General features: G+C 40.4%; 1 protein-coding gene across 1 annotated transcript; it reads right to left on the bottom strand.

Annotated features, from left to right (window-relative positions):
* Window positions 1-1,853: 1,853 nt before the first annotated feature.
* On the bottom strand, window positions 1,854-25,009 carry GTF2B (general transcription factor IIB). The gene is made up of 7 exons (XM_074152048.1): window positions 24,784-25,009; window positions 21,456-21,562; window positions 10,632-10,765; window positions 4,924-5,070; window positions 4,658-4,787; window positions 3,775-4,056; window positions 1,854-2,358 (listed from the first exon to the last, which is right to left on the bottom strand). The coding sequence occupies exons 1-7, from the start codon at window positions 24,798-24,800 to the stop codon at window positions 2,225-2,227; spliced, it is 951 nt and encodes a 316-aa protein (XP_074008149.1). The 5' UTR covers window positions 24,801-25,009; the 3' UTR covers window positions 1,854-2,224.
* Between the last annotated feature and the right edge of the window lie 698 nt (window positions 25,010-25,707).

Here is a 25,707-nt window from a genome sequence, read left to right as displayed (position 1 = left end):
CTCGCTGCTGAGAAGCTCCAGCCAGGAACAAGGAGAGCTCATTACTGAATGAGAAGCTTCTGGAAGAGAAGTCAAATTCCTTACCTCCATCAGAGCAGCTTACTAAAGAGCTCGTAACTGCCTCAAAATGAATTCAGAGTTATACAATTTTTTTTAATCCTGGAGTGCTTCACGTTAAGCATAGTCTACTGGAGCCACGAGTAGTCGGTTTCAGAATATACAACCCCATTCCTAGTTCTGCCTCTTTGGGCAGTGCAGTTACTGCCATCTCCACAGCAGAGGAGGTACAGGAACTGCTTGTGGAATTGCAGGAAGAGGTAGGGTCAAGCCAGGATAGAACGTCCCTGCCTCCAGATGCTGCGGTCCAGAGCTTTGCACAGATGTATTTATAAATTTGAGGCCAGACAGCTTTTGCTGTATGTAACAATTTCAGCTGCAAACACTCACCACTCATATGTCAAGGGCTCAGGAATAATGACTGAAAGCATTTAAAATAAGAGCATTATGGTAAATATAAGTTTCAGCCATTTTTAACCTGCATGTAGTAGATTTAACATATTGATCTATGCTGGAAAGTACACTCATGGTAACAAAAAAACCCCCACAAAACCAAAAACAAGCCTTTCACCTTTGTATTTCCAAACTTACATCAAATGTTGGGCCCTGCCTATTCAAAGCATCACACCTCCCGCAGCGGAGGTAGGCGGAGTAGCTCAGAACTGGACAAGGAAAGCCCAGGTAATAGAAAATGTTGCAACAAAGTTTAAGGAACTACATTAAAATAAGATCCCTCCCAAACTACCAAGAACATCTTTAACGTCTGCACCAGAATTTTTCATGACTGCAACCAACAGTTTCAGTGGTGCCACAGAACTGTACAGCCTTTGTTATTTGTCTACAGAAAAAAATGTTGAGCTACCACATTTCAATAGTCTCGACTGGCGGAAGAGGATTAAAACTAAACCAGAAATAAACAGTGAGGGCTATTGACAATTAGTGCTATTAGCATTGGACACCCAGCCTTCCCTCTGGGTGGCTTAGGACCAGATGCATAGCAAGCTGACCCCTCAGCTGCTCATTTCAGCAATTAAAATGAATTTGCACCTGTGATACAAAATTAACTCGGGAACCAGAAGACTCCCTGTGAAGCACATTTGTTGCTTTGCAAACAAAGGGACACTGTCAGGAGGCAACTCGTTTTGAAAGCTGTTAGTCTGGGGAGGGCTGAGTAACCTCTGGCCTTCACCCCTCAGCACCTGGTGCATCCTTTCAAACAGGCACGTGCTCACTCACAACGCAACAGGCCAAAAGCAGAAGCCCTGGCCAGCCGGACTGCAGGGTGGACTGACAGGTCTGAACATTTAACAGAAACTTTTACCAGAAATATTTTTTACCTTCCTCTGTAGGGTACCAAGCGTCACAAAGGTGTCAGGAATTCAACCAAAGTAACAGTTCATATATTTCTCTTTATCCGCTTTGTCAGTAAGTCAAATTCACAAAAGCAAAGCAGAGAGACATCAGTGAAAATCAGGGAGACTGTGCCAAGATGTGACTAATCTGTTCACAAGAAGTTTGGAAATCTCCAGCGGCAGTTGTGCAAATATTCGAACCGCTTTTCTGCAACTGCTTGCATTCTGGGTTAAGTCGTCCACGCAGCACTGTATAGCTAACTATACATATTAAAACCACACGAGATTAAAAAATTACCGAGCAAAAGCAAGCATTTAGGCAGCCTCGTGACCAAGTCTGTCAGTATGAAGCTCACTCTACCGTTCCATGGACAGCGTTCCAGTTCCCACGTGTGGAACAGTATGTGTATGTCAAGTTGCAGTGATATTCACAAGATGGTAAGTGTTTTTGGAAAACAGTTTATTTGGGAATTACATAATATTTTCAATTTTCCAAAATACATCTTACTAGATCCCTACAAAAGAAACCTAAATAAGTACAACAATATGAAATTAAGTTTGTTGCAACAGTTATTAAATATTTACTTCCACTAATATATACATACAAAATGCCACACAATGAGCTTGTTTACCCTTGGAATGTGTGCCGCGTTCCAGCAGTTATGCTCCATCGCCATATCCTCCAGTTCCACAACATGAAGACTCAATATTAACACTTTGTACATCCTTTTATTATAGGCAAAACTCAAAAGTTTGTTGCTGTTGGGTTGGTTTTGTGGGTTTTTTTTAATAGAAATTAAAAGTAACCTGCATTTTCACAGCTGCGGTAGTTTGTCTACTGGGGTATCAAACTTGAAGTCTGCTGGGAAGAGATCTGGAGCTCGAGGATAGATCAGCCTGTACGATTGTCTAATTGTAACATCAGCCACACCAGCAATATCACCAATTTCTAAGGCAAAAAGCAGACAAGCAATTAGTTTTTACTTTTGCCATTTGTACTGAAGAAACCAGCAAGCATAATTTATCAAGAAGTGCTATACACTTAGTTTAATTCATAACTCTCCCAAAAGTCTGGAAAAAAACATGTTAACCACTGTGACTAATATTTTGCATACAAGTCTCTCTTCTCACATGCTGTAATTCAACTTATGCTATTAATCATGGAATAATACCAATTTCGAATTGACAGAGGGCCAAGAGTGCAAAAGTCATTTAAAACACCTACTGCAAAGTCTACATGTGCTCAGCAACATTCTAATAAATCATCGTCAACATCAGGATCTTTGGTTTTGCGCTTTCATTAAATATAAGCAAAACCAGCAGAAAAGCAGAGGCAAAAAGGAATACCTTCAGCTAAGCTTGAAATACATTTATCTTAAAATGCACAGAGGAGTAAGACAGAGGCACAGTGCAAGCTGTTTAACAGGCAAGGGAAACACTTGTTTGAGATGCGCAGGAACAAACTTCTTCGAGATTTAACCAAGTTTGGAATTTAAACCTTGAGCCACCTGAAAGCCTTCAGCAGTGTCCGAGGACAGTGAAGGAGTTTGGAGTCCTGTCTGTATCCACAGCAGGCAGACGTATTTTGTTGTAACGATCACTCTTAAGAGACATAATCCAATAGCTCAAGGTGAGCAAGAATGAAAGCACCATACTACTCGGGCTCTAGATCACTCACAGGCCCCGGAAACTGCCAACATGATGGAGGCTCCAGGGACAGAATAAGCCGTGATTAATGCAGAACAAAGCATCATAACCTGACAGATAAAGGCTATTCTTTACCTAAAAGCAGATCTCCACTACGAAATTGCTACATTTTTAACACTTCTGATCTGAACTGGACTAGACACACAAAGGGAGGTTCCACAGCCCTCCTACCAGCGCTTGGATCCTTTGTCACACCAAGTTCTGACCACCGCAGCCCTCAGCTCCCTTCCCCACGTGCTGCCCCGACACAGGCCTGACTCTCTTCAGCTCCAGAGGCCGATGCATGCTGCTCTGAAGGTCAAGAACAGCCCTGAACTCTCCACTGGCTCCCTAAGAGTAATGCCAAAGGTGACCTACAGCCAAGCCCGGGTAAAGTTAAAATTATGCTCATTTGAATGCACTGGTCTATTGCATTCAAGAACCAAACTCCTAGTGCCAGAAGAAAGTGAACTCAGTTTAGAGTGAGCATAACCAATTACTCAATTTTCATTTTGGGGAGTGAGAGATCCTGGTTTGGTCCTTGCTGTACGCAATTAGAATGGCAGCTTGTCACCACCTGCACAGACTTCATCCAAGTTTTACAGTAACACTGAATTCTCTTTCAAGCAGCAAGAGATGAGGAGAAATAAAAAAAAAAAAAAAAGTAGTGAATTTTTACCTTTTTGTGTCCTTTTCTCTGCAGAAGCTTGTGATGCCATGTAAATAGCTGCAGCTGCTACAGAGATAGGGCTTCTCCCAGGAACCAAATCCAACTCCACAGCTTTACGGGCAATATGTGTTGCTGCCATTTGTACTTGTTTGGGAAGACCCAGATTGGAACAGAATCTTGACATGAAGTCTCCAGTTGTAATCAGATCAACACTGGTTTCAAGAGCCTTCAAAATAAGTTTAAAACACCGGCCTATTTCCTTCTTTGAAATCCTGGACACTGCACATATCTCTAAACAAAGAGTAAAAATTAAACTTTAGGCTTGACAGCATTTGCTCCCCCAAAATAATATATTAAGAATCAAATTTGATTAAGACCCATAAAGGGGTCTTAACCATCACTAAATAAACTTTGCACATCAGTGAAACTTCCAAATCGCTTCAGCCAGCGTACATTTTTCATAGGGGAAAAACCACATACAGCTTGCTTAGTAAGGGAAATTTGGTACTCAATGCCGAAAAAAAGTCGTATCCCTGTCAGGGAAAAGTTGCACGTATTTACTGCAGAACTGTTGGTTCAAATCCAGGTACAATATTCTCCATCACCCTCTGATCAAAGCAGACTTTTTAATTTTCACCAACACTCAGAATGACTTTCAAATGCTAATTTTTTTAATGCATTATCACCAGAGATCCCATACCTAAGAACCTACTCACTTCACAATATAACAAATTTCCAGACTGCCTCCTACCCTCCCCTCAAAGGTGAGCTGTAGCTGAGACCAACCAATTCAGCCTGTTCTGTCCAGGAATGAGAAAACCAACCTCCTACAGTAACAGTAACTACGCTTTTACTTCATAGCAAAATTGAATCTGTATCACTGAAAACTTACCTTTAAATGTTCTTGGAACACCCTCTTGCCTACAGGCTATGTAGAGACAAGCAGAAGCAATAGCATCATTACTCCTTCCCTTCAGGCTCTTTTGCTCATACACTTGCTTGAATAAATTATTTGTTCGATCCTTCAAAGGAAGAAGACTAAATTTAATTAACTCTAGGCCATTTAATTAGCAGCAATATCAAAAATTCATGTGCTGATTATATTATGCTAACTAAGTCAATGCCAGAACAATTTAAGGAAGGGAGACATGAACTTACAACTATATTTCTAGGGAGGTTGATTCTGTCTGCCATGTTCGTAATTTCTTTAAAAGCATTCATCATTGCACGATCAGAGCTGCTCATAGTTCTACGATTTTGGTACTTGGAATTCCCAAATTCATCAAAACTTGCTGCACCTGTGCCCTGAAAAGAAAAACATATATTGTCAATAAAACACAAGCAACTTTCTCCTCATTTTAAGAGCAAGCATCTCCCAGCCTCGTAAGTCTTAATCAAGGTGATCAGTTCAGACAGTTGTGCAAATAAACATCACTGAAATAAATCATACAATTGAGCATTGTTCCAAACATCAGGTTCTGTACTTTGCACAAGGTCTCAAATCATGAATTGGTTTCCAAGGACCACAGATTATGCAGGGATTTTTCTTTCCTAATGTAACAATAATTTACAGAATAAAATTAATAATATGTAGCCAATGTGTGCATCTCAATACTCCGGTCACCAATGCTGAGGTCCAAGATTAGATTTTATGCAACCCATATGTCACTTGAGCTGCATCTGCACTGTGGCAGACTGGTGAGTCAGAAAGACAAAACGTTATGGCCAACTGGAGACAGTTGTTACAATAACTCAAATATGAAAATGAAGGCATGGGCAAAGAGAACATCCAAACCAATGACCTATTCAAAACCAATATGATACTGTGCCTGTTAGCAGTTGCAAGCCTTAATTGTGGCAAAATGTAAAAATCTATACATTTTGCCATTACAGGAAAACCATGGGCCTTTTAAGAGAAAACCTTCAGGCCTTAAGAGAAGAGTTACCAGTTCAACTTGGCAACTTCAAAACATGCATATTTTTTTTGTACCTTACAACTGACAGTACATATTGCATACTTCTATTAAGCATGCAAACAATTTTCTCCAACTAACAGGGTCTAAAACCTATAAGGTCTTCTATTAGCCATCAGCCTGAAACATCTTTAACAAATAATGCCATGTCAGATTAGTAATAACTGATGATGACAACATGTCCTGTAAATTCAGAAGAGCAATGTCTGTCATTTATATTGTTTGCTTACGTATTTTCTGTCACAGTGTGTGGGGCCATGAGTTCTCTCAAGCTAAAAACGCTTATTCACAACAATTCCACGTCATCAGTAGAAACCTGGATTCCCTGCAATACACTACAACATTTGTGTGCATCATGGCCTCTTACACCAGCGCTATGCATGAATGCTTACAGGAACTGCATGTGCTCAAAATCTTGTAGCTGCCAGAAGAATGACCACAGACAAAGGCCTATCAACCCTGACACAAGTGCCTAGTCCCTGCCTGTTCTGGCTTCATGTCAGATAGTGCTTTACCAGGAAACACTGCTCTGTCCTGGGGCCATCAATTATTCCCCTTCACCACAGGGATCTTCCCTGGTTCACTAATACAGCACCTAAAAGATCCATTTATTTCTTTTTTTTTTTGGTAATGGTTCTTGTTAATCTCTCATTTTTCACTTTCTTACTGGTTCTTATGGTCACCTTTTCCTTTGAACGTTTGCGTATGTATATCGAAACTACCAGTGCAACTATAGGCAAGTACTGATCACCAAAGGATTTCACCCTGTCAGTACGAGCACTGCCCAAAAGCCATACCCAATATGCAGCTCACAACTATAAAAGGGTTGGGAAATACCCTTCCATTCCAACCACTTAATAAACCACAGCAATTCTCCCTGCATTTGCTATTTAAATGCACCATCTACTTTCCTTCTGGAGCTTTCAGTAGCTGAGTGACAACGCTTTGCTGGCTTCAGCCCTTGACAACCATGTTAGGTGCCCCTTTCCCTTCATGGAACAAACAGAAGCCATATAGTTTTAACTGAAATAGACTTTAAGAATTGTGTGTTTTACTGTTGTGGCCTTTATGAGACATCTACTCATATCTTTACCACCTCAGCAAGAAATGTACCCATCTAAGTCAGGAGTTCCATGTGTTTGGCTTTCAAACTGAGCAGAAAACTCATGGATACAATCCTGGAAACAGCCTCAAAGGATTGCTAGAATGACAAAACACAGCCCAGTAAACGGGTAATCTCTGAACGGGCTCAACAGAGGTTCCATTTACTGGCAGCAAACAGCTTTGTACCCCAGTATATCCCTTTTACTAGAAGAAAGTAGAAGTATCACCAACACCATCTACATCATTGACTCAAGGTTATCCACAGTGCCAAGGAATGTCCCCAGATCTGGCAGTTGTCTCGCCTCGCGCAGTGCAACCAGCTCATTATACTGTCTTATGCATCCTTTCTTCTTTTTCAGTCATCAGCCCTTGATATCTTGTCCCTGCTTATCAATATAACAGTTCTAGATTCAGACCATGCAGTCTGACAACAGCCAGCTTCCTTCGAGAGGCATCCGATCAAAGGATAGGAATTCTACACCAAGAGGTTGCATTAATTTCTTGTTCGACTGACCTAAATTCTCTTGTAGTTGCACTCACTACAAAAAGGAATAGCTAACTACAAAGGGTGACAAAAACTAACTTCTTCCACAAGCTAGGTAGCAAAACTTAAAAGTTTTCCTTTAGATTCATAGAATCTAGAAGCTGTTAGTTCAGTATATTTCGAAAACCTTCATGTAAAATTTAAGAAAAAACTACAATATTCTGGCAATCAAGTCACAACTAATGCCAGATGTCACCACATTTCCAATTCATCTGCATTGTCATCAGATCAACTGCAGCAAACAGTATCTACTTTCATAGAGATTACAGTTCTGTGCCAATATCCTAAAGATCTGCCTGAAGAATGCAAACCACTTCCACCACAGTCAACTACACTATTCATCCTCCTCTTCACAGACAAATTAATCTTTCTTCCAACACAGGTTGTTGCTACCTCAGACAGATGGATCTCTGAAGTACTAAAACCAATTAGGAACTAATCCCTTTGCATGGGCAAGCAGCCTCTCTTTTGCTACTAGCAGATAGATAGTCTAGTTACTAGACCACATATCCCCAGCAGGAAGGAGTCCTAAAGCAGCATCTCCTGGTTTCAAAGAGGAAAGAGCGACAAACCATTCTGTGAAGCAGAACTGGCCCCCTTCCTCTACTCATTTCAAGGCAACAGCCAGTCACCAGAATTTTACTGCTGTAAGCAGCAAGTGGTTCGGACTCCACTTCCACCTGCATTCCCAGGAGTTTACAACAGATCTCTAATACGATGCACCATGATAATTTTCAATGTCCTTCTCTTCTGGGTTTTCCAAAACACAGGTTGTGTTTTGGGTTTTTTTCAGTGGGGAGGGGTGGGGTTTTTTGGGGGGTAAGAAGAAGGAGGCAGTTAAAGATTCTATTATCTGCAATTCTACCCAAAGCAGAAAGGAATACCTCTGTTCCCTGTCCCATGCAAAAGGCTAAAGCAATCTCTGGCACACAAATCTGGTGTCCGCTCCAGCCCATTCTAGGAATTGTTGTTAACTGAGAAAATACAATCTTATCCTGCTTCATTCTCTGGAATTCATGAAGGTTGTTCTGTACTCTGTCAACTACTAATCTTCCTCATGACTACACCAATTTCACCCTTGTTCAACCACTGTGCGTATCTAGGTCAAACCTCATCCCAGCCTAGTGCTGGCAGTGACTTCAGAAGATTACTTGAGAGATGTACTACTTCCTTGGTTTAGTTATTTTTGCTGCAAAATTCATGCCCTTTCTGCACTGATAGGAAATTTCTTCACCATATTCTGATAGAAGGCATCCTCTTCTTTCCAAATGACTGAGGAAAAAGCACAGCTCCTGATACAGAGTTCACATCAATGAGCTGAGACTCCAGAGCCCCTACTCACTGGCAAGACAAACACAGGAACTCTTGTCCAGAACACATCCGGGTTCATCAAACAGATTCCCAATTTCCTGTAGGAAATTATGTGTCTCTTCTGTGATTCGTCCCCATGCAAATAAGATATCCACAGTAGGACAGACTGCCCCCTCTACATTCTCCAACATGATCCTTGGATATTTTTACTCACAGTTCTCCTAAGCTAAATCATGCCACACTGACAGTCATGCCTATTGTGAGATGTTCTGGTTAACAGCAAATGTTTCATTATACAAATGTCCATCTCTGAAAAGTTTTAGTTTTCATTGAAAAAAATCAAACTTTTCACAGATGTTTCTTTACATCTTTAATTCTCTCACTAAGGCTGCTATCCCTTTTATTCTAAATGAGGATCTGAACCTCCAGAGAGAAGTGAGTTAGCAGCGCAAGTCACTGTTTACTTGGATACAAATTCTATCTTTAGCTGAAATATCTTGTCTTTTCCAATAAGCAGGTTTTAAAAGAGCTCAGAAGTTCATCCTAGCTACTGAATCAAACTGAGTTCCCAGAAGCAAACCCTGTATTTACACAGTACCAAAACAAGACAACAGTGTGAACCTGAAGCAAACAGTCTATTTCTCCCTATGTATAAAGGTGTATTTCTGATCTTTATCATAGCTTACCAAATCAACGACAGAAATCCAAGCCCTGAGAACTACAGTCTTTCTGGACCTATACAGGTGACATTAAAACTCCAGTGATTTCCACAGCGCTGCTTCACTGAGCTCCTTAGCAATACCAACTTTTTTAATGGAGCAGTGCAGAAAATTGTTTGCCCAAACAGATTCCAAAAGCTACCATAAGGCATCCTAAAATCCGGTGGGCAGCAATGCTCGGTATTGTCCAAAACATAGACATGTACTTGCAGCCTTCTGTTCAAAGGCTTGCCCTTTTTCACCAATAGAGCATCAAGATTAGCTGTCCGTATCAGTATTTATCAGTTGTCTTCCATCTCTTTGAAGAATTCTTGGTTGAGAAGTACGGTGCACATTCCCCTATATATATCCATACGTATTTAAGGTACATCTACTTCTTCATCCTAGCAACATCACTGGAACAAAAACATCTGAAAAATTCTAGTGTGCGTGTACCACAACACACAGAGCAGCAATACATTTTTTAATAGTTGTTTATCAGCAACTGGACCACCTTTCATGAAACATTCAAGAAATCCACAAATATCAATTTGGGTCTTGCAGTAGAAAATATAACACAAAATGTAACAATGAAAACTTACCTGGGTCACTACTTCATTAAAGGGAGTACATTTGTGCAATTAATCTTGCTTGCTCTCTCACGGAAAACAGCAGGATATGGCTGTACCACTAAATTTCAACTCAAATATACAACAAATACTTTCTTCTAGAGAACTCACACACCAGGAAAGAATTCTACATTTAGTGCTTTAACATTAACTGGAAGAACATGTACAACATGCATGTAGATCTCTGGGTCTCCTAGGATGAGTCTAACATAGATTTTAGTACAAATAATGATAGTTCAAGTTGGGCAGTACTAGCTATTAAGACCTCAAAACTAAGTATGTTATTTAAGAATCATCTCAAATACACATGCTAAGTCAAAGCATTTCTTTAAAGATTGCAACATCAGCTTTTCTATTTATAGCAGCATACCAAAGAGCAGCAAGTAACCCCAGAGCACTGCAAACTTCTCTTTTGTTGAAGAGGTCAGCCCTTTCCTGCTACCCCCAGGAAAGAGCCACATTTTACACACCACTGAAATGTAAGAGTTCAGTTCAGACAAAATCTCTTTGTAAATACATTCTCGGAATAGTTTCCCTATGGACATACAAATATGCACTTGACATTAAAATACTCAAACTTAGCAAAATGTAGTATTTTAAGTGTTACCTTGCCAATCATTGTACTCAAGTCGCCATCACTCAACAAAGGATTCTGGGTATCCCCGACTCGAGATGGATCTTTTGTTGCTTTGTCATTGCTGAAAGTTCTCCACTCTGACCCTACGTCTATGACCCGGTCACCTGAGTTCACAGAAAGCAATAATTGTAACATTTTGAAATATTTCATGAAGTTATACATCTGAGCTCTCCATTATAAAAAGACAGTCTGTTGGCATTTCCAAACAGAACAGTAACTTGCAGGACAGTGTACCAAAACATTTGGGGATTTACAAGTTCAGTTGAAGGGAATGGGGAAAAAAATGGGGGGAAAAAAAAAACTTAACTAGAGCTGCACAGAAAATGTAACTAGAGAAATGCATCCAGAACACAAAAAATTACAGTTATCCTTTAAGAGTATCATGGGATCTTCAATACACAAAAGGAATCAAGACCTTGATTTCAAGCTGGGAGTCATGGTTGCCTATGGACGTTCTCAGCACTTAGGCAAATGAGTAAGTTATTGTAACTTAACAAGTTCTCTCGTATTTGCCATGTGTTCAAAGTGCACATGTGAATTATCATCATGCACAATCTCATTAAGCTGTAACAAATCACTTCTGGGCATGAGCTCCAGGTCCTTGGTACTCTGAAATATGCCACCTTCTAACCCACCATAATGACATTTGGAAGCTCAACGCTTGTTCCTGAAGGAAGGTCTCACCCTGCGCATTCCACTTCATTTATGATGCTTGACAGTATCAACACAAAATATATATACACAACTATTTGTTCTTAACTCAATCTATCCTGTTACACCTGGAACAGCTTAAATACAGATTAAGAATAAGCAGAAAAAGCACTAAACCCACATTGTCTGAATGAAACAGCTTTCCTTGCAGTCCTCTATTCATCTCACATTCTTCTAAACCTTTTTCTACAGCAACTTTTCAGATTGAGAAGTAACTCTAACCAACACTCTGATACAGGCAAAAGTCCTACAGTAATCACAATGATACAATCTTAAAAAAAAATCAACTAAAAAAACCCAACACCAAAACAGAAAAACCAAACCACACCCCAAACAAAAACAAAAACAAACAAAAAAAAAACACACCAACCCCACACCACCACCAAACCCACCACACAACCACACCCCCTGCTGTTGGCAGTGAGGTTCATTCTATTCACAGGTCTGGTAAAAGCTGCATCTCAAAAGTGTTGGCCCCAGAGCAATATTACAGAATTTTTAAGAATATGTGTACAGAAAAGCACAAAAAGAGCACCTTTCTTAGTGGTTTTTCAGTAAAAGCAGATTACAGCTCTGTGTAGGATATCAGAAGAAACTTCAATATAACTGTCACCCTGCTTTGCTAAACTCAAGGAAAAAATTCACTACCTTTATCAGTGTTTAAGTATGTTGTGAAAGAAATGTCTGCAAAAAGTAAGTAGCTTTGACTGCAAGAAAAATTTCCGGTACGTAACCCTTAGTATGAAACCACAAAGGTTGATTTAACCTGGTGAAAACATAAGCAGACAGACAAATGCGCTCTCCAAACAATGGTAATACAAGATATGAAGCTGAAGAAAACGCAGGAGCAATGCACAGAGTGATCCAGCTGCACAATTACTTGGGGGGGAGGGATCTATTCTGAATGAGGACCTTTATTCTTAACGTAAAATTATGCAAAGAATACGCTTGAAATTGAAAGCTCCGAAGGAACCATAAGAAATCTTCACAACCAGAAAGAACAAATTTAGGTTAGAGGTTTTCTCACCAATGTTTGGCAGACATGTTCACAGCTATGCTCCACCTTTATTTACTGCTATAATGAAAACCAAGGCCAGGGGGGCAGGTAATCAAAAACTAGAAGTTTAAGAATATAGCAGAGTAAAAGAAGGCACAGATCCATTTCTTCTGTTAGAAAGGTCTTCCCCTCCCCCCCCCCTTGCAAGCTTAAATTAGCAGACAGCGTGCTCCTCTAGCTCCTGGACTCTCTGTAAATATTTGATTCAGTAATGCTCCTTCTATGGCCTAGCAGTAACTCTACTTTAAGACAACCCCCCAATACTGTTTACAACATCTAAAAAAAGCAAAATGTACTTAAAATTCTGGCATGGTATAAATAGAACACTGAGTACAGAGCAATGATGTAATATTTTTTCCACACAAGTGGGAATGACCTAAATGACTCACTCAGGGATCTGCCTCTTGTGAGTTATGAACCATTCCTGCTCTAACAAAAAAGTGTTATATCACTGCCTGCTTTGGCAAACATAGTACAAACAGAGGACTGAAACTACTATTTCAGAGTGAGAAAAGATTAAGTAGAACAAATCACTGAATATAAAGCATTTGTGTAATTAAAGATGCAGTATGCAAATACCTTTACTCTGCCAAAAAATCTGCTATTGCAGGAAAAAGTTTGTCTGCATACTCTCAGTGTCTTATTTAAAATATACAGAGACCCTAGGAAGTGCGTTCCATCTTTCAAAAGGCTTCTATGAAAGTTTGACACAAGCTAGAAATATTAATGAAAATGGAACAAATACACGAAAAGGTTTCCACAGATGGAAAAGATACTCAGCTGCAAGCAGCTAATGATCCCATTCTACACCAAAAAAAAAAAAAAAGTGTGGAAGTGTGGCATTTATTATTTTTAACCTCTTCAGAACAAAAAAAAAAAAAAATAATACTTTGGAACCGTGACCTTAGTACAGATGCAATTAAGCTCCACCCTAAGCCATCAAGTCAGCATTACAGAAAGTAGTGTACGGAATCAGCCTTGAAGACTGGTCCTGAGTTAACATAAAGTTCCTAAACTGAATTTGCTGGTCATACACTACTGATTGACTTTCCTAAAGCACCTGGAAAAGAGGTCTGACAGTCAAAAGTCAGAGTAAAAAAAGCTCCCAATAAGTGCCTTATAAAATTGTTTCTGCTTTCTCACATCATTATTGTATTGGTTTTGGTAATGGTATCGAGCTGCGGTAAGTATGGGAGTGGCTGCATATTCTCTTCACTACTTCCTTTTGATGCAGTCCTTTTGAACAAAAATAAGCTTCACTAGATATGGTTACATTAGACACTCCTTTATTTAATTTTGATCAAACAGATGAGTTCATCTCCTTAGCTTCCTCCTCTGAAGCACATACAAAACCCACAGTTTACAGGACCACATCTTTGTGGAACCCATCTCCTGTCTGACAGCCTGAACTATCTTTCTGAGCGTATGAGTTGTTCTCCATTGCCCCATTTCATTTCATAAACCATTCTTCCAGTCTTCAGTTACTCTTTAAAATACAGTCTAATAGACTAACACATAGGCTGCTCTAGTGGAAATACACACTGCAAACTTCACCGACTCAGGTTATCCACCATCTGAAAAGCTCATTTAGTAAAATGCAGAACTGTTATTCAGAACGGAAAACCTCAGACCGAGGTTACTTTTCTTCACAACTGCCAAAGGGAAAGAGCATGCGCTACAGAAATGTAAGAGTAAACTCAGGTCAGTATCAAAAATTAAAGTATCACTTTGAACAGTTTCTAAATGTTACCTTAAAATTCCTACACATCACAAATTATTTATGTTTACTCCCCTCCTAAAAATAGAAAGTGCTTTCTCAAAGGAAAATATTTTCACTTGACAAGCTCTGAATTTGTAATCACATATTTACAGAGAAATAATATCAGCTATTTTAATGTTGCACTCCACTTGCAATAACTCATAATACACATATTTTATTCTTTTTGCATTTTGTATTATCTGTTATATGAAGACAATATAGCTGCAAATTGAAGATGTTTAATTAAAACAAGGAACAGGAGGACATTCAAGCCTCAAGTGATGTTATCTTCCATATCCAGTCTTGAAATGTTTGAGAAGGTATTTCAGAGGAGCTCTAATGTTAGCTGTACTTCGCATCAAGCTCTACATACCATTAATTAGTATTTTAATCTTAAAATGAATATGGAAATTAAAGTTTATTTGCACTTTAAAGTACCCAAGTACCTGTTGTTTCTGCAAATGTTTCATTCTTACAGTTGGTTAAGGAATCTGCTGCCATCTAGTGAGCACATATATTACACTTTTAATTAAAAGCATTTTACAATGCCAAATTAAAAAAAAATAAAATATAGAATTACAATTAATTTCTGTCAACTCCGTATTAACCAGAGTAATGAGGTGCTGAGACAAACTACAATGAAAAACCCACGTAGCAGACTACAAGCTGAGGAGAATTGTGAAGAAATATAACTACACAGAGCCGTGCTGAACAGAGCCTTCTGTTCTCTAGGCTAACAGGCTCAGCTCTCAGCTTCTCCTCGTACAGAAGATGCTCCAGTCCCTAAATCACTTTTGCAACCTTCTGCTGGACTTGTTCCAGCAAGTCTCTGTCTGTCTTGTACTGAGGAGCCTAGAGTTAGACACTACTTCAGGTATCTGTAAAAGCAAAAGCTGCTGCCCAAGCATTCACACACTGTTCTGGTGTCCCTCTCTTTGGAGGCACCTGGCCCAGGCTGTTCTTGCTGCTGTACCTTTCAATTAAATTAATTATTTTATAAAATCCAACACCTGTGAGAAACCTAGGGTCAAGCCTGAAAAAGGAGGAAGAGTGCCCAAGAGTAAGTGTGTGTGAACATCACCATGAACCGTGTGTGAATGCTCAGGCAGCAGCTTCTCCTTTAACATGCTCCACCACGTTCTATTTATTAGCTAATGCACTGCCCTGTACAGCAGTATTCAATTTCACAGCTTCCAAAACATAAACTCAACTTTTTTTTTCCCAGTTTTCAGCTTTAGAACTTCTATTTAAGACCAAATGTATTAAATGTTACCAAAGAATAAAACTCTTGGGGAAAAAAACCCCACAATTTCAGTCACAGCTTTTTGTACAAAATTCCCAGCCTTTTGTAAGATAACAATATTCTTTGCAAAAAAGTTATCTTGTTTTCAATAAATTGTAAGCATCGCAAATGCATCATCACCACCAGCAATACCAGCCTATTCACAAGACTCAGTTGAAATCACAAACAGAACCAGAACAGGCTTTGAGAAAAACACCCACACACAACAAAATCCACAGAATACTTCGACTAGTTTCCAGACATCAACAGCATCATATCAGTACCTTTAGGCAACTATAGACTGAAGCAGTACAGCACTACAGGCAAATGACTGTTACAGGAACAAAGGCTTAGCAGCTCCTGCATATCAAAATGATGACAGCTTTAAAAGGATTTCCAGGCTTTCTAAGCCCAGACTTGTAATAATTTTGGAGGAAGCATTAAACAATCTGGTGGACAAGTCTGGTCAGTTGAAATTACACCTCTCCAGGACTTGTGGCTTTTAAAAGACAAACAGCTCGAGTATTTGCAAAGAACGCTCCAAACTACAGAATCTCAATGAAAAATATTGTGCCTGATCTACGCTATATCACAAAAACAAGAGGCTTTGAACTCTCCTTCCAGAGGACTTCAGATATTTTCTAGCCTTTATTTGCCCTAAATCACTTGGCCAATCTAATAAGGATGCAAGTAAAAAACATTCCCTAAATAGGATGATTCAAAATGTTACTGTAACTCCACTAGATAAGCCTAGTATTTCAACTAATAGAAGCATTCTTCATAGTGGCTCTCAAACACCTTTGGTTCCCAGTCTAGAACCCACCAATTAGAAAATCTCCAGGACACAGTATGCTAAGAGTGGTGCTTATTACAAAGCCTAACCAAAGATGCCAACTTTTGACATCTAAAGTCTAAGTTTCCACTGTTACAAGTGTTGTGGCTGAAACAGCTAGAACCATCACCCTCGTCTTTAAAACTGACATGGGTTAGACTTAAAACACAGATTATTTGAAATCCTGACTGAAAAAGGCTAGCAAATTACTCTCTTCATATTACAAATTCCCTGTGTAAATCAACCCTCCATGAACGCTCATGCAAAAGTCAACTACTCAGAATTTCTTTAAGTTTCATTATTTAAGTTTATATTTCTATTTAATTAGCTTTCCTGTGGATGCAAAGAGTTTTATTTGCAAGGACTAACTTTTGTCAGTCACTTTTTAGTGCTCTGGACACCCAGTGCGGAAGCAGTAACCAGTAAGGTGCTAATACACATCCCTATCTGAAGATTTTTGCCTATTTAAGTAATATTTTAAAATGAGATTTCACATCTTAGTTTTAAATGTGGACAACATTCACAGAAGGAAGTAACCATGAACATACACCCAAACATGAAAAGATTTTTCACCATTGAGAGGTACAGGGACTAGAACAGACCTTAACAGCATAACTGCCCTCTACTGGGTCCCAGACAGAAGTACTTAAGCACCTCCACTTACCAACAGCTGGGGAAAAAGAAAAAAAATAACAAACTCAAACAAACAAAACCATGTTTCTTTGGTTTTCAGAAAACAAGCATCTGTGTATAGATGCAATCAATCTTATCCCTAATGGCAGACATCCTGAGTAATGGGGGTGGCCAGCACAGAGGCAATCGTGAAACCCCTTCCTCCTTGTTGGTCATATTGTAGAGAAAAAAGCATCTGTGGTACACTTAAATCTTACCTATTCTTCATAGACCACACCTGAATTTAATATGTGCCATTTATATCTCAAACTTTTCAGAAGCATTAGCCAACCAAATATTTTGACAGAATTTTTTAACAGCCTTACTGCTGACCACAAGCTATTGAACATTCTTCCCCAAAATTCTTTCACTGAACAGAACACGGAATAAACATCTGAATATAGGTCATAATCTGACTCAAAGCTTTAACAAGTTGATACATGTCGAAGGAAAGACTTCTGCTTTTTTATTTAAGAAGGCTATCCAAAATGACTCCACACAAGAGCACTGTTCTCCTCTAAGCCATACCTGCCCACTGAAGCAGACAGAGCTAACCAGTTAGAGAAACATCACTTACTAAATGCTGAAAATAAACTCCTCACTGCTCCAACTCCTGCACACTAAGACAATGTTTAATGAAACTACAGAAGTTTAAGTCTTAGATCAGAAAGGTATTCCTGTCTAGCTGAGATACTACACAGCTGTACACGCCACTAGGCTCATTCCCCTCTGAAATTCAGCTCACCACCTTGCTACACATCAAGAAAATTCAGTGTTTTGTATTGCACTTCGATTCTGCTTTCTTCAACCCTTTCTGGCATATCAGCTGACTTCCAGCCTTTTTTACTGCCTAAAAGGTAGTAAGCAAAATATTTACCTGTCAGGAAAGAGGATTTACTAGCCTTGTGTTCTTGAACAAAATACCTCTCCCCACACCAAGTCTGTCTGAAGAATGAGATACGGTCAACATTTTAAACGAATACAGGACTACTTCTCCAAACCCTAAGAACTCTGTTGGTGAATTCTCAAGCCAGCACATGAATACTCACCATACCACATATCCCAGAATGATTTCAGAAAAGTATGTATAATGAAACACAAGACTTATGACAGCAGATAAACTCAGACACAGACTTGTAAAGTTTCAGATAGATGTCAATCCAGATTAGTATCAAAATTCCATGGACACTTGCAATTTAGGTCTCCAACTGCCTTTCCTGCAAAAGGCAATAACCAGGAGGAAAAGTTAACAAGTTGGAAACAGTTACCATGAAAGGACGGAGCACAAACTAACCCACAAAAGGTAACAGTGAGAAGGCAAATGAGAGTTTTTAATAGACTGAAGTTACATTTTGAAGCAATAATAAAACAGCCACCAGCTTCAGTCATACTGACACTACAAGATTTAATTGTTTTAATACTGCACAGCAAAACAGCACGGTTTATTTAGAACAAATGAAAAATGCTGTGCAAAGAAGCAGTATTTAACTTAAAATTTCAATCTTAATGAGACACTAAGAACAACACCTATGAGTACAAAACAACTTTGATTAAAAATCTCTCACAAATCCATTAAAAAGCAGTATTTCCAATATATAGCACTGCCTAAGACATGGAATTGAACTGTTGAAGAGATCAGCTCTTCCTTCTCTGAGCCTCCTGCTCCCCAAAACTTTTCCATTGCTTCACCTTTTCAGCTACAGACCTGATAAATACAACCTCAGTCATAAAACTATCAATACTGATTTCACCTCATACTCCCAGAAGATTGATTACAAAACCTAGAAATTATCTGTGGACCAGCTCTTTTATTGCATGACACATTGTTTTACATTTAACAAACTCATTCTTTTTCTACAAATGTGAAACTTTAGTACTTTGCCATAGCAAGCAAGAAAAACATCAAGTGGAAATACACTTAGTTTAGTCAAAGACTCTTTGCTCTGATTTCAGCCAAATTGCACCAAAACCAGTAAATAAGAACAAAAAAAAAAAACCACAACAGTGAAGTGACATCACTATGTACTTTACAGCAGTAAAATAAATGCACAAATTCAGCATTCACCATTCCGCCCCATACACACCAGCAGTCCTCCGCAGACACCAAAATCACAATATTTTTAAATAAACCTGTAACACTTCTTTGGCTATAGAGTATATTGAGTCTCTTGGGGTTTTTAACTGTTCTAATCAATCCCCTTCAGCGATAAAGGCCTCACTAACTTCCAGTCCACCTCAAAATATATTCTGAGTGGGCCCTATTCCCCATGAGCTACGCATCATGACCTATGTAAGCCTTGAAACAGAAATCCATGACTTTTCTATGTAAGAATCGGCAATGAAATCACTACTTTTAAGGGAAACACGTATCATAGAATCTGCACCAGATACATGAAAGTTTTCTCATTTGGAAACAAAATTTTGTCTTCAAAATGTCCCTGCTTCACATGCATCTCCAGAAAACAGGCATCAAGAACTGGATCTGGTTTTCTCCACGTCTAAATTTCTTAACAGGCTAGAAAAGAAAACGTTGAATGTTCACACTTCTGTTTGGTCATGCGCTCTTCAATTATTTATCTTCATCTGATTTAATTAGCTCCTAGATACTCTAGCTAATGAATTGGACATATGCAGGTAAACTAAATTGCTGAAGGAAGGCAAGACAGAATGAGAACAATCAGCACTACAAAGGTAAATATTAAAGCTTTTTAGTGATAAATCCATAGAAAGACCTACTTAAAAAACACCGCATGCTTAAAGAAAAAACACTCTCTACTCTACTAGTAATGCTGGCTGTAAAGAGGACTAAGACCATTTTTAAAATTCAACTCAGAAAAAGTTTGTATTAATATTCTAATGATTCTGCTCATCAAAAATACTGATAATGCAAACTAAAGAAACCTCCAATGCTATTGATTCAGGAGAGACCAGAGAGTAAAACTCTAAAGCAAGAATACCTTGTCACTGGGTAATAGAAGATACATGAATTGAGATTTCTAATAAACTCCGAAGTTCCTAAAAATGAAATATATCAAGCAAAACCTTTCTCTCTTCTTCTAACACCAGCATTATCTTAAAAGTTACGAACTGATCAAGATGGGCTTTTCTAAACTTTGGTTCAACTTATATGGCAGCCACACAATGACCTGAACATCGACCAAACTATTTTTAAGCAGTAACTTAGAACCCTATTACCGTATTTCAATAGGTTTTAACCAGCAAATTTGTTAGGATTCATTATCTTTATCTGAATTTATGCAATTTAAACCAGTACTCCTTTTAACAAAAAGTAACAATCTTCCCCCTAGCCTTTTAAAATGGTTTCAGAAGTTTCAAGGAAACTGGTACTCAAGTTATAATAATTTTACGTTTACTTTAATAAGCTATGTGGAAGTTTGCTTTTTGCATAAACAAAAGATAACTATTTTACTTGCATGGCTAAAATAGTACTACTTTTGCTGCAACTTACTAAACCTTTAGCTTTACGCTAACAGCTGTATGAACATTTTCATTCAGCGCAAGACGAGAGTCAAAACAAAATCACCACAGTCCAGGAGAGAAGGATATAAAACCATCTGAAATATTTAGCACCACTGAATGAATCATCTGAACATGCACCCTCAAAACAGAGGACTTTCTTTTGGGTCACGGCATGTGTAAAAAAAACGCAATAGAAATAAATGAGGTTTAAAGAATGATCACAAGAGGAGCATGAAAAGTTTCCCATGCAAAAGGAATTAAGACAATAAGATGATGCTCATCTTACAAAAGATCCACAAAAATGAATACGCAGCATGTTCTATGACAACATGATTCTCTCTCCCTCTCACTCAAAGACAAAAAAGGCCTAAAAGGTCTTTCGTTTTAAATACTCAATTATACCTAGAAATACAGTTTAACCTGTGGAAGTTGCTGCCACATGAACAGAGTAAAAGAGCTCAGAAAAATTATGGAGGAAAAATGAATATTTACTTTGGATAGCATTAAAAGCCTTAGGAGAAGTAATTAACAAAAACAGGTGCTGGCAAGGATATAAACAGAAATCCTTCAGGGTAGAAGATAACCTCTAACTAATGGGAAACTGAGATTATTTTTTTTGTAAGCAAGTCATTTGACAAAGAGCTTTTGTTACATTTCTTATACTTCCCTGACTGAAACAACAGTCATGATTAAACCAGAATACTGGACTAGACTGCACAATATTCTAATTCAATATTCCAATATATTTTAAATCACAACATATTTTAAATTTTTAATCTAGAGAGCGTTTGAGTCTTTTCATAATGCAAGAAGTTACCAGAAGACAAACTATTAAAACCAGTAAGCTTTTAGCCAACAAAGTACCACAAAAGAAAAAAATTAGGCATCAAGAAAAAGCCTTTTAACGCTCAAATTATCATATAGCAGTTTCGTGGGAAAACACGTTTACATACACAATTTAAGTTATATGGTAATTCATAAAAATATGAATAGCTACTTACCTACTACTAGCCCACACTCAGAACAAATCATATCACCAGCTCTGTAATCCTCTACTAAAATGGAATCTGGATGATTTGGGCAGGTCACTCTGGGAAGAACATCCAAACTATGAAAAAAACAAAAATTATAAGTATTAATTACTTTAATCAAGGAGGCTGCATATCCAAAAGTATTAAATTGTTCTTTTCAGCAAGGAACTCTTAAGTATACAGAATTTACAGTGATCTGAATGATAAAATATTAACCTAAACACCTGAACTTCACCTTTTATTTAAATGCTGTAACACTACAGTTGATGATCAAGACTTCAGGTTATCTTCAATTCCAAGTTTTTTGTGATGTATCTTACAAGATACACCAAAACCACTTCAAATTAAAACATCAAAAATCTAAATAACAGACTTGATTAAGTGTAGTCTAACTCGCAGTCTACCACTAAATGAATTTCCAAAAATGTTAGTGGTGATTGCTTCATTCCAAATAAGCATTCTCACTCATTCCAATTGGATCAATATTACTTATCACGTCCTTAATTCAGGAATTAGTGCATACACAACATATATTTTTAGAAAATAGCGGATTCTATCACTGTTTTACTATTTTTAAGTATTTGAAGAAAAAAATCCCCTTTTTAATTAAGCAACTCATTAATTGTGAGAGATCTTAACAAAAAACAACCAGCTCATGAAGGGGATTATGTGACAACTGCTTCTGAAAAGAAGTATCTCTTTCACACCCGTGCATCTTCAAGAATTACAGCAGATATAAAAAAAACTTACTATAAAGCACTAGCAATATTTAACACAACTGACTACAGCGTAATGACCAGTTGCTTCTAACCAAATGTTTTTAAAGCAAATACCTCATTCAAGCTGCTAATGACTGTTCACTAATTCTGTTAAAACCCACTATTTCAAAATTAGAATAATAAATATTTACAGTTGGGAGCCTGTATAATCAACAAAGCCATTTTGCTCAAGCTAAAAAGCAGAGGGTACAGAGGATGATCACAAAAATTTGTCACAGGGACCCGCCAACCTAAATCCGATTGTGCCAAAAAATAACTACTAACACTTTCAACTGTAGAAAACATCCTATTAAAATTTAAATTAATCCGAGTCCCCTCCTTCCCCACTAGTCCATTACTTCAGCCTAATCTATACATTCCATCTTGACTTTTACTTTTTAGATATTTCTGATGAGTCAAAAGCATTGTCCTGGTTTCAGATGGAACAGTGTTAATTTTCTTCCTAGTAGCTGGGATAATGCTGGCTTGGATTTAGGATGAGAATAATGTTGATAACGCACAGATATTTTAGTTGTTGCTAAGCAGTGTTTATTTACACTAAGTCACAGACCTTTTCAGCTTCTCATACTTCCCTGCCAGCAAGGAGGCTGGGGCCATACAAGAAGTTGGGAGGGGACACAGCCAGGACAGCTAACCCAAACTGGCCAAAGGGATATTCCGTACCATATGACGTCATGTTCAACATATAAATTAGGGGGAAAGCTGACCGGAGGCGGGCCACTGCTCAGAGACAGGCTGGGCATCAGTCAGGTGGTGGTGAACAATTGTTTTTAATTTGCATCACTTGTCTTTCTTGGTGTTTATTTCTCTCTCTTTGTTATTTTATTTTTCAATATAAAGTAATAGTATTATTATCATTTTATTTCAATTCTTAAACTGTTCTTATCCCAACCCATGAACTTTTTCAATTTTTCCTCTTCTGATTCTCTTCTCTCCCCCATCCCACTGGGGGAAGGTGCAGGGGAAGTGAGAAAGCAGGTGTGTGGTGCTCAGTTGCCAGCTGAGGTTAAACCACGACAAACACAAAAACAAACAAACAAACCCCAAATATTTCAATCCAGTGACTGTTCAGAAAAATATCTAAGACTTGAAACCAAAACTGAAAATCACATCACTATTAATATTAAAGCCTACAGAAAGAGCATGTACACACAAGATCTTCAGGTGCAAATTATATTCAAAATACTACATAAAAGCTCTTTAAACTACTTTCCAAGAAGCAGTGAGAAGCTATTCCCAGCCTATAGTTTCATATGACAAAACTGTTGACAAAGCATGTGCAATCATCTGATGTTTGGCATTACACAAACAGCTAGCGACACACTAAGCGAAAGAAAAAAATAAAATCCAGAAGCCTGAAAGAATACTAACAGCGTTTTATTTCAGGCTTCACCTGCACAAACCATTGTAAAAATTAGCCTTCCTATCCTAATTTTAACTCATTTATCTAGACTTATATACTGTACTCCTTGCAACATACAGGTTCAACACACTAAGTTGACTATACTGAAGGAAAATGCATGGCAGGTGCGTAAAGGTCCATCTCAGCAAACAGCTCCCGAGTTGCACTAAGACTAGCAGGAAGCACTCCCTCGACCCTAGGACAGGTTTAGCAGGAGTAAGAGAGTCCTGCGCAGCCCACTCCATGGGCCTGCCTTCATTCCCGACTTGAAAGAAAACCCCGATACCGCTCCAGGGAAAAAGACTAATTCGGGGCCCGAGACCCGTTTGGCCACCGACTGGTGCCGGCACGGATTTAGGGTGGGAGCCTCAGAGCTGTTTTCAGGACTCGATAACCGAGGCAGGGAGCAGCCACCCCGGCTCGGAGGCCGTGCCCGGTACCAGGGAAGGCACCCGGTAACCTGTCCGACGGCCCTGGGCACGCAACACCCCGGACCGAGGGCAGCTCTCGCTCCCCCGGAGCCGCGCTCGGTAAGACACTGCCGAGGGAAGAGCTCGACCCTACAGGAAGACGGGCTTGATCACAAGCGCCGGTGACACCGAGCTCTGACTAACGAGGGGCCCCGGAATCCAGTCACAAACGGCCACCAAGTCCCCTAAAACGCTCGCTTCCTCTCGGAGAGCTACCGGTTAATAACGACACGAAACAGCAAGGCGGGGTAGCTCAGACCCCCCCGGCACTCCCGACCTCCGGCCCCTCAGAAGCCGCTCGGCCCGGCCCACACGGAGAGGACCAGGGAGGTGAGGCCCGGCCCGCCGCGGCCCTCCTTGGCCTGCTGCTGCCCCAGGAGCCGCGCACAGGGCGACACGGGAAGCCGGAAAGCGACCAAGGGCGCTGCGAACCGAGAGCGCCGCGTCGAGCCAGGGGACACCGGAGCCGGGCAAGGGCGGCGACGGCGAGCGGTTCCTCCCCAGGCAGCAGCAGGGGCAAACGCCGGCCATTTTCCCTCCTGTACCACGGACAGAGAGAGATGGCGGAGCCCCTCCCGCCCCCCCTCCCTCCCTCGCGGGCCTCCTCCGCACGCGCCCCTCCGAGCGCCCCGGCCGGCCTCCCGTACCGGCTGGTCGACGCCATCTTATCTCCTCGTGCCGCAGCGCCCCTGTGCACTCAAGCGCCGCCGCAACGTTCCACCCCTTTTATATCGCAACAGCGCCGGGCGGGGCCGGCCGGGCACGCGCGCTACGGGTGGCGCGGAGGGACAAACGGGCGCGAGCCGCAAGGCCCCGCCCGCCCCTTGGGGCTGGTTGGTTGCGGCGTCCCCGGGCAGAACCCACCGCTGAGTCAGCGCAGGGAGGCGGGCCCACGGGCAGGGCTTGGCCACCCGGGGGAATGGCGAGGGCGGGAGCGAGCCTGTGGACCGGGCCCCCGGCACCCAGGGCGGCTCAGGGACCGAAATCGAGGGCCGTGGGCTCGGACAGGCCCTGTCACTTCACAGTCGAGCGCGGTGGGAGGCTGAGCTGCAACCTCCGGCCTTGGGCAACCTCCAGCGCCCGGGCGGAGCACGGCCGCGCAGCCCGCACGTCACCGGGCTGTCACCCCTGCGCCTGGGACCCCCCTCCGCATCCCCCGTTTCCGGCCAGACTCATCAGTTGGGTGAAATACCGCAGAAAACGAGTTTAAGCAAAACTGCTGGAGTTTCCACAGAAGCGTCTGGGGCATAACGTGTTCTTGGCTGCTGGAGCTGAGACCCAGCAGAGGCCAATTCCCAGAAAGGGGAAGAAAAGACAAGTTTAGTCCCCCATTTACTGGCATCAGCTGCTCCAGCTGTTCTGGTTTACCACTCAGCTGATGCCACCATAAGAAAAACCTGGCCCTTCTGCAGGACCCGGGGGTGTCGGGCAGCTTGGCTGTGGCTCGAGGAAGCCCTTGGCAAAGGGGCCGTGCACGGACGCTCAGCCTGACGTGCCTGTTGGTCCCTGTAGGTTCCCCAGGTCACCCTACACGTGACGAGATCTGTTCCCCTTCTGTCAACCCCCCTCAC

This window comes from Numenius arquata, chromosome 8 (assembly GCF_964106895.1).
Source record: "Numenius arquata chromosome 8, bNumArq3.hap1.1, whole genome shotgun sequence".
Taxonomy (NCBI): Eukaryota; Metazoa; Chordata; class Aves; order Charadriiformes; family Scolopacidae; genus Numenius; species Numenius arquata.
This window is presented reverse-complemented; position numbering and strand designations above follow the sequence as displayed.

Bases quoted from the DNA above. Each gene is read 5' to 3' on its own strand.
- GTF2B (XM_074152048.1), bottom strand. The intron at 10,766-21,455 runs GTAAGTAGCTAT...CTGTGAACTCAG, and splicing joins TGAGTGTGGGCTAGTAGTAG to GTGACCGGGTCATAGACGTA. The intron at 5,071-10,631 runs GTAACACTTAAA...TTTTCTTTTCAG, and splicing joins TGAGTACAATGATTGGCAAG to GGCACAGGTGCAGCAAGTTT.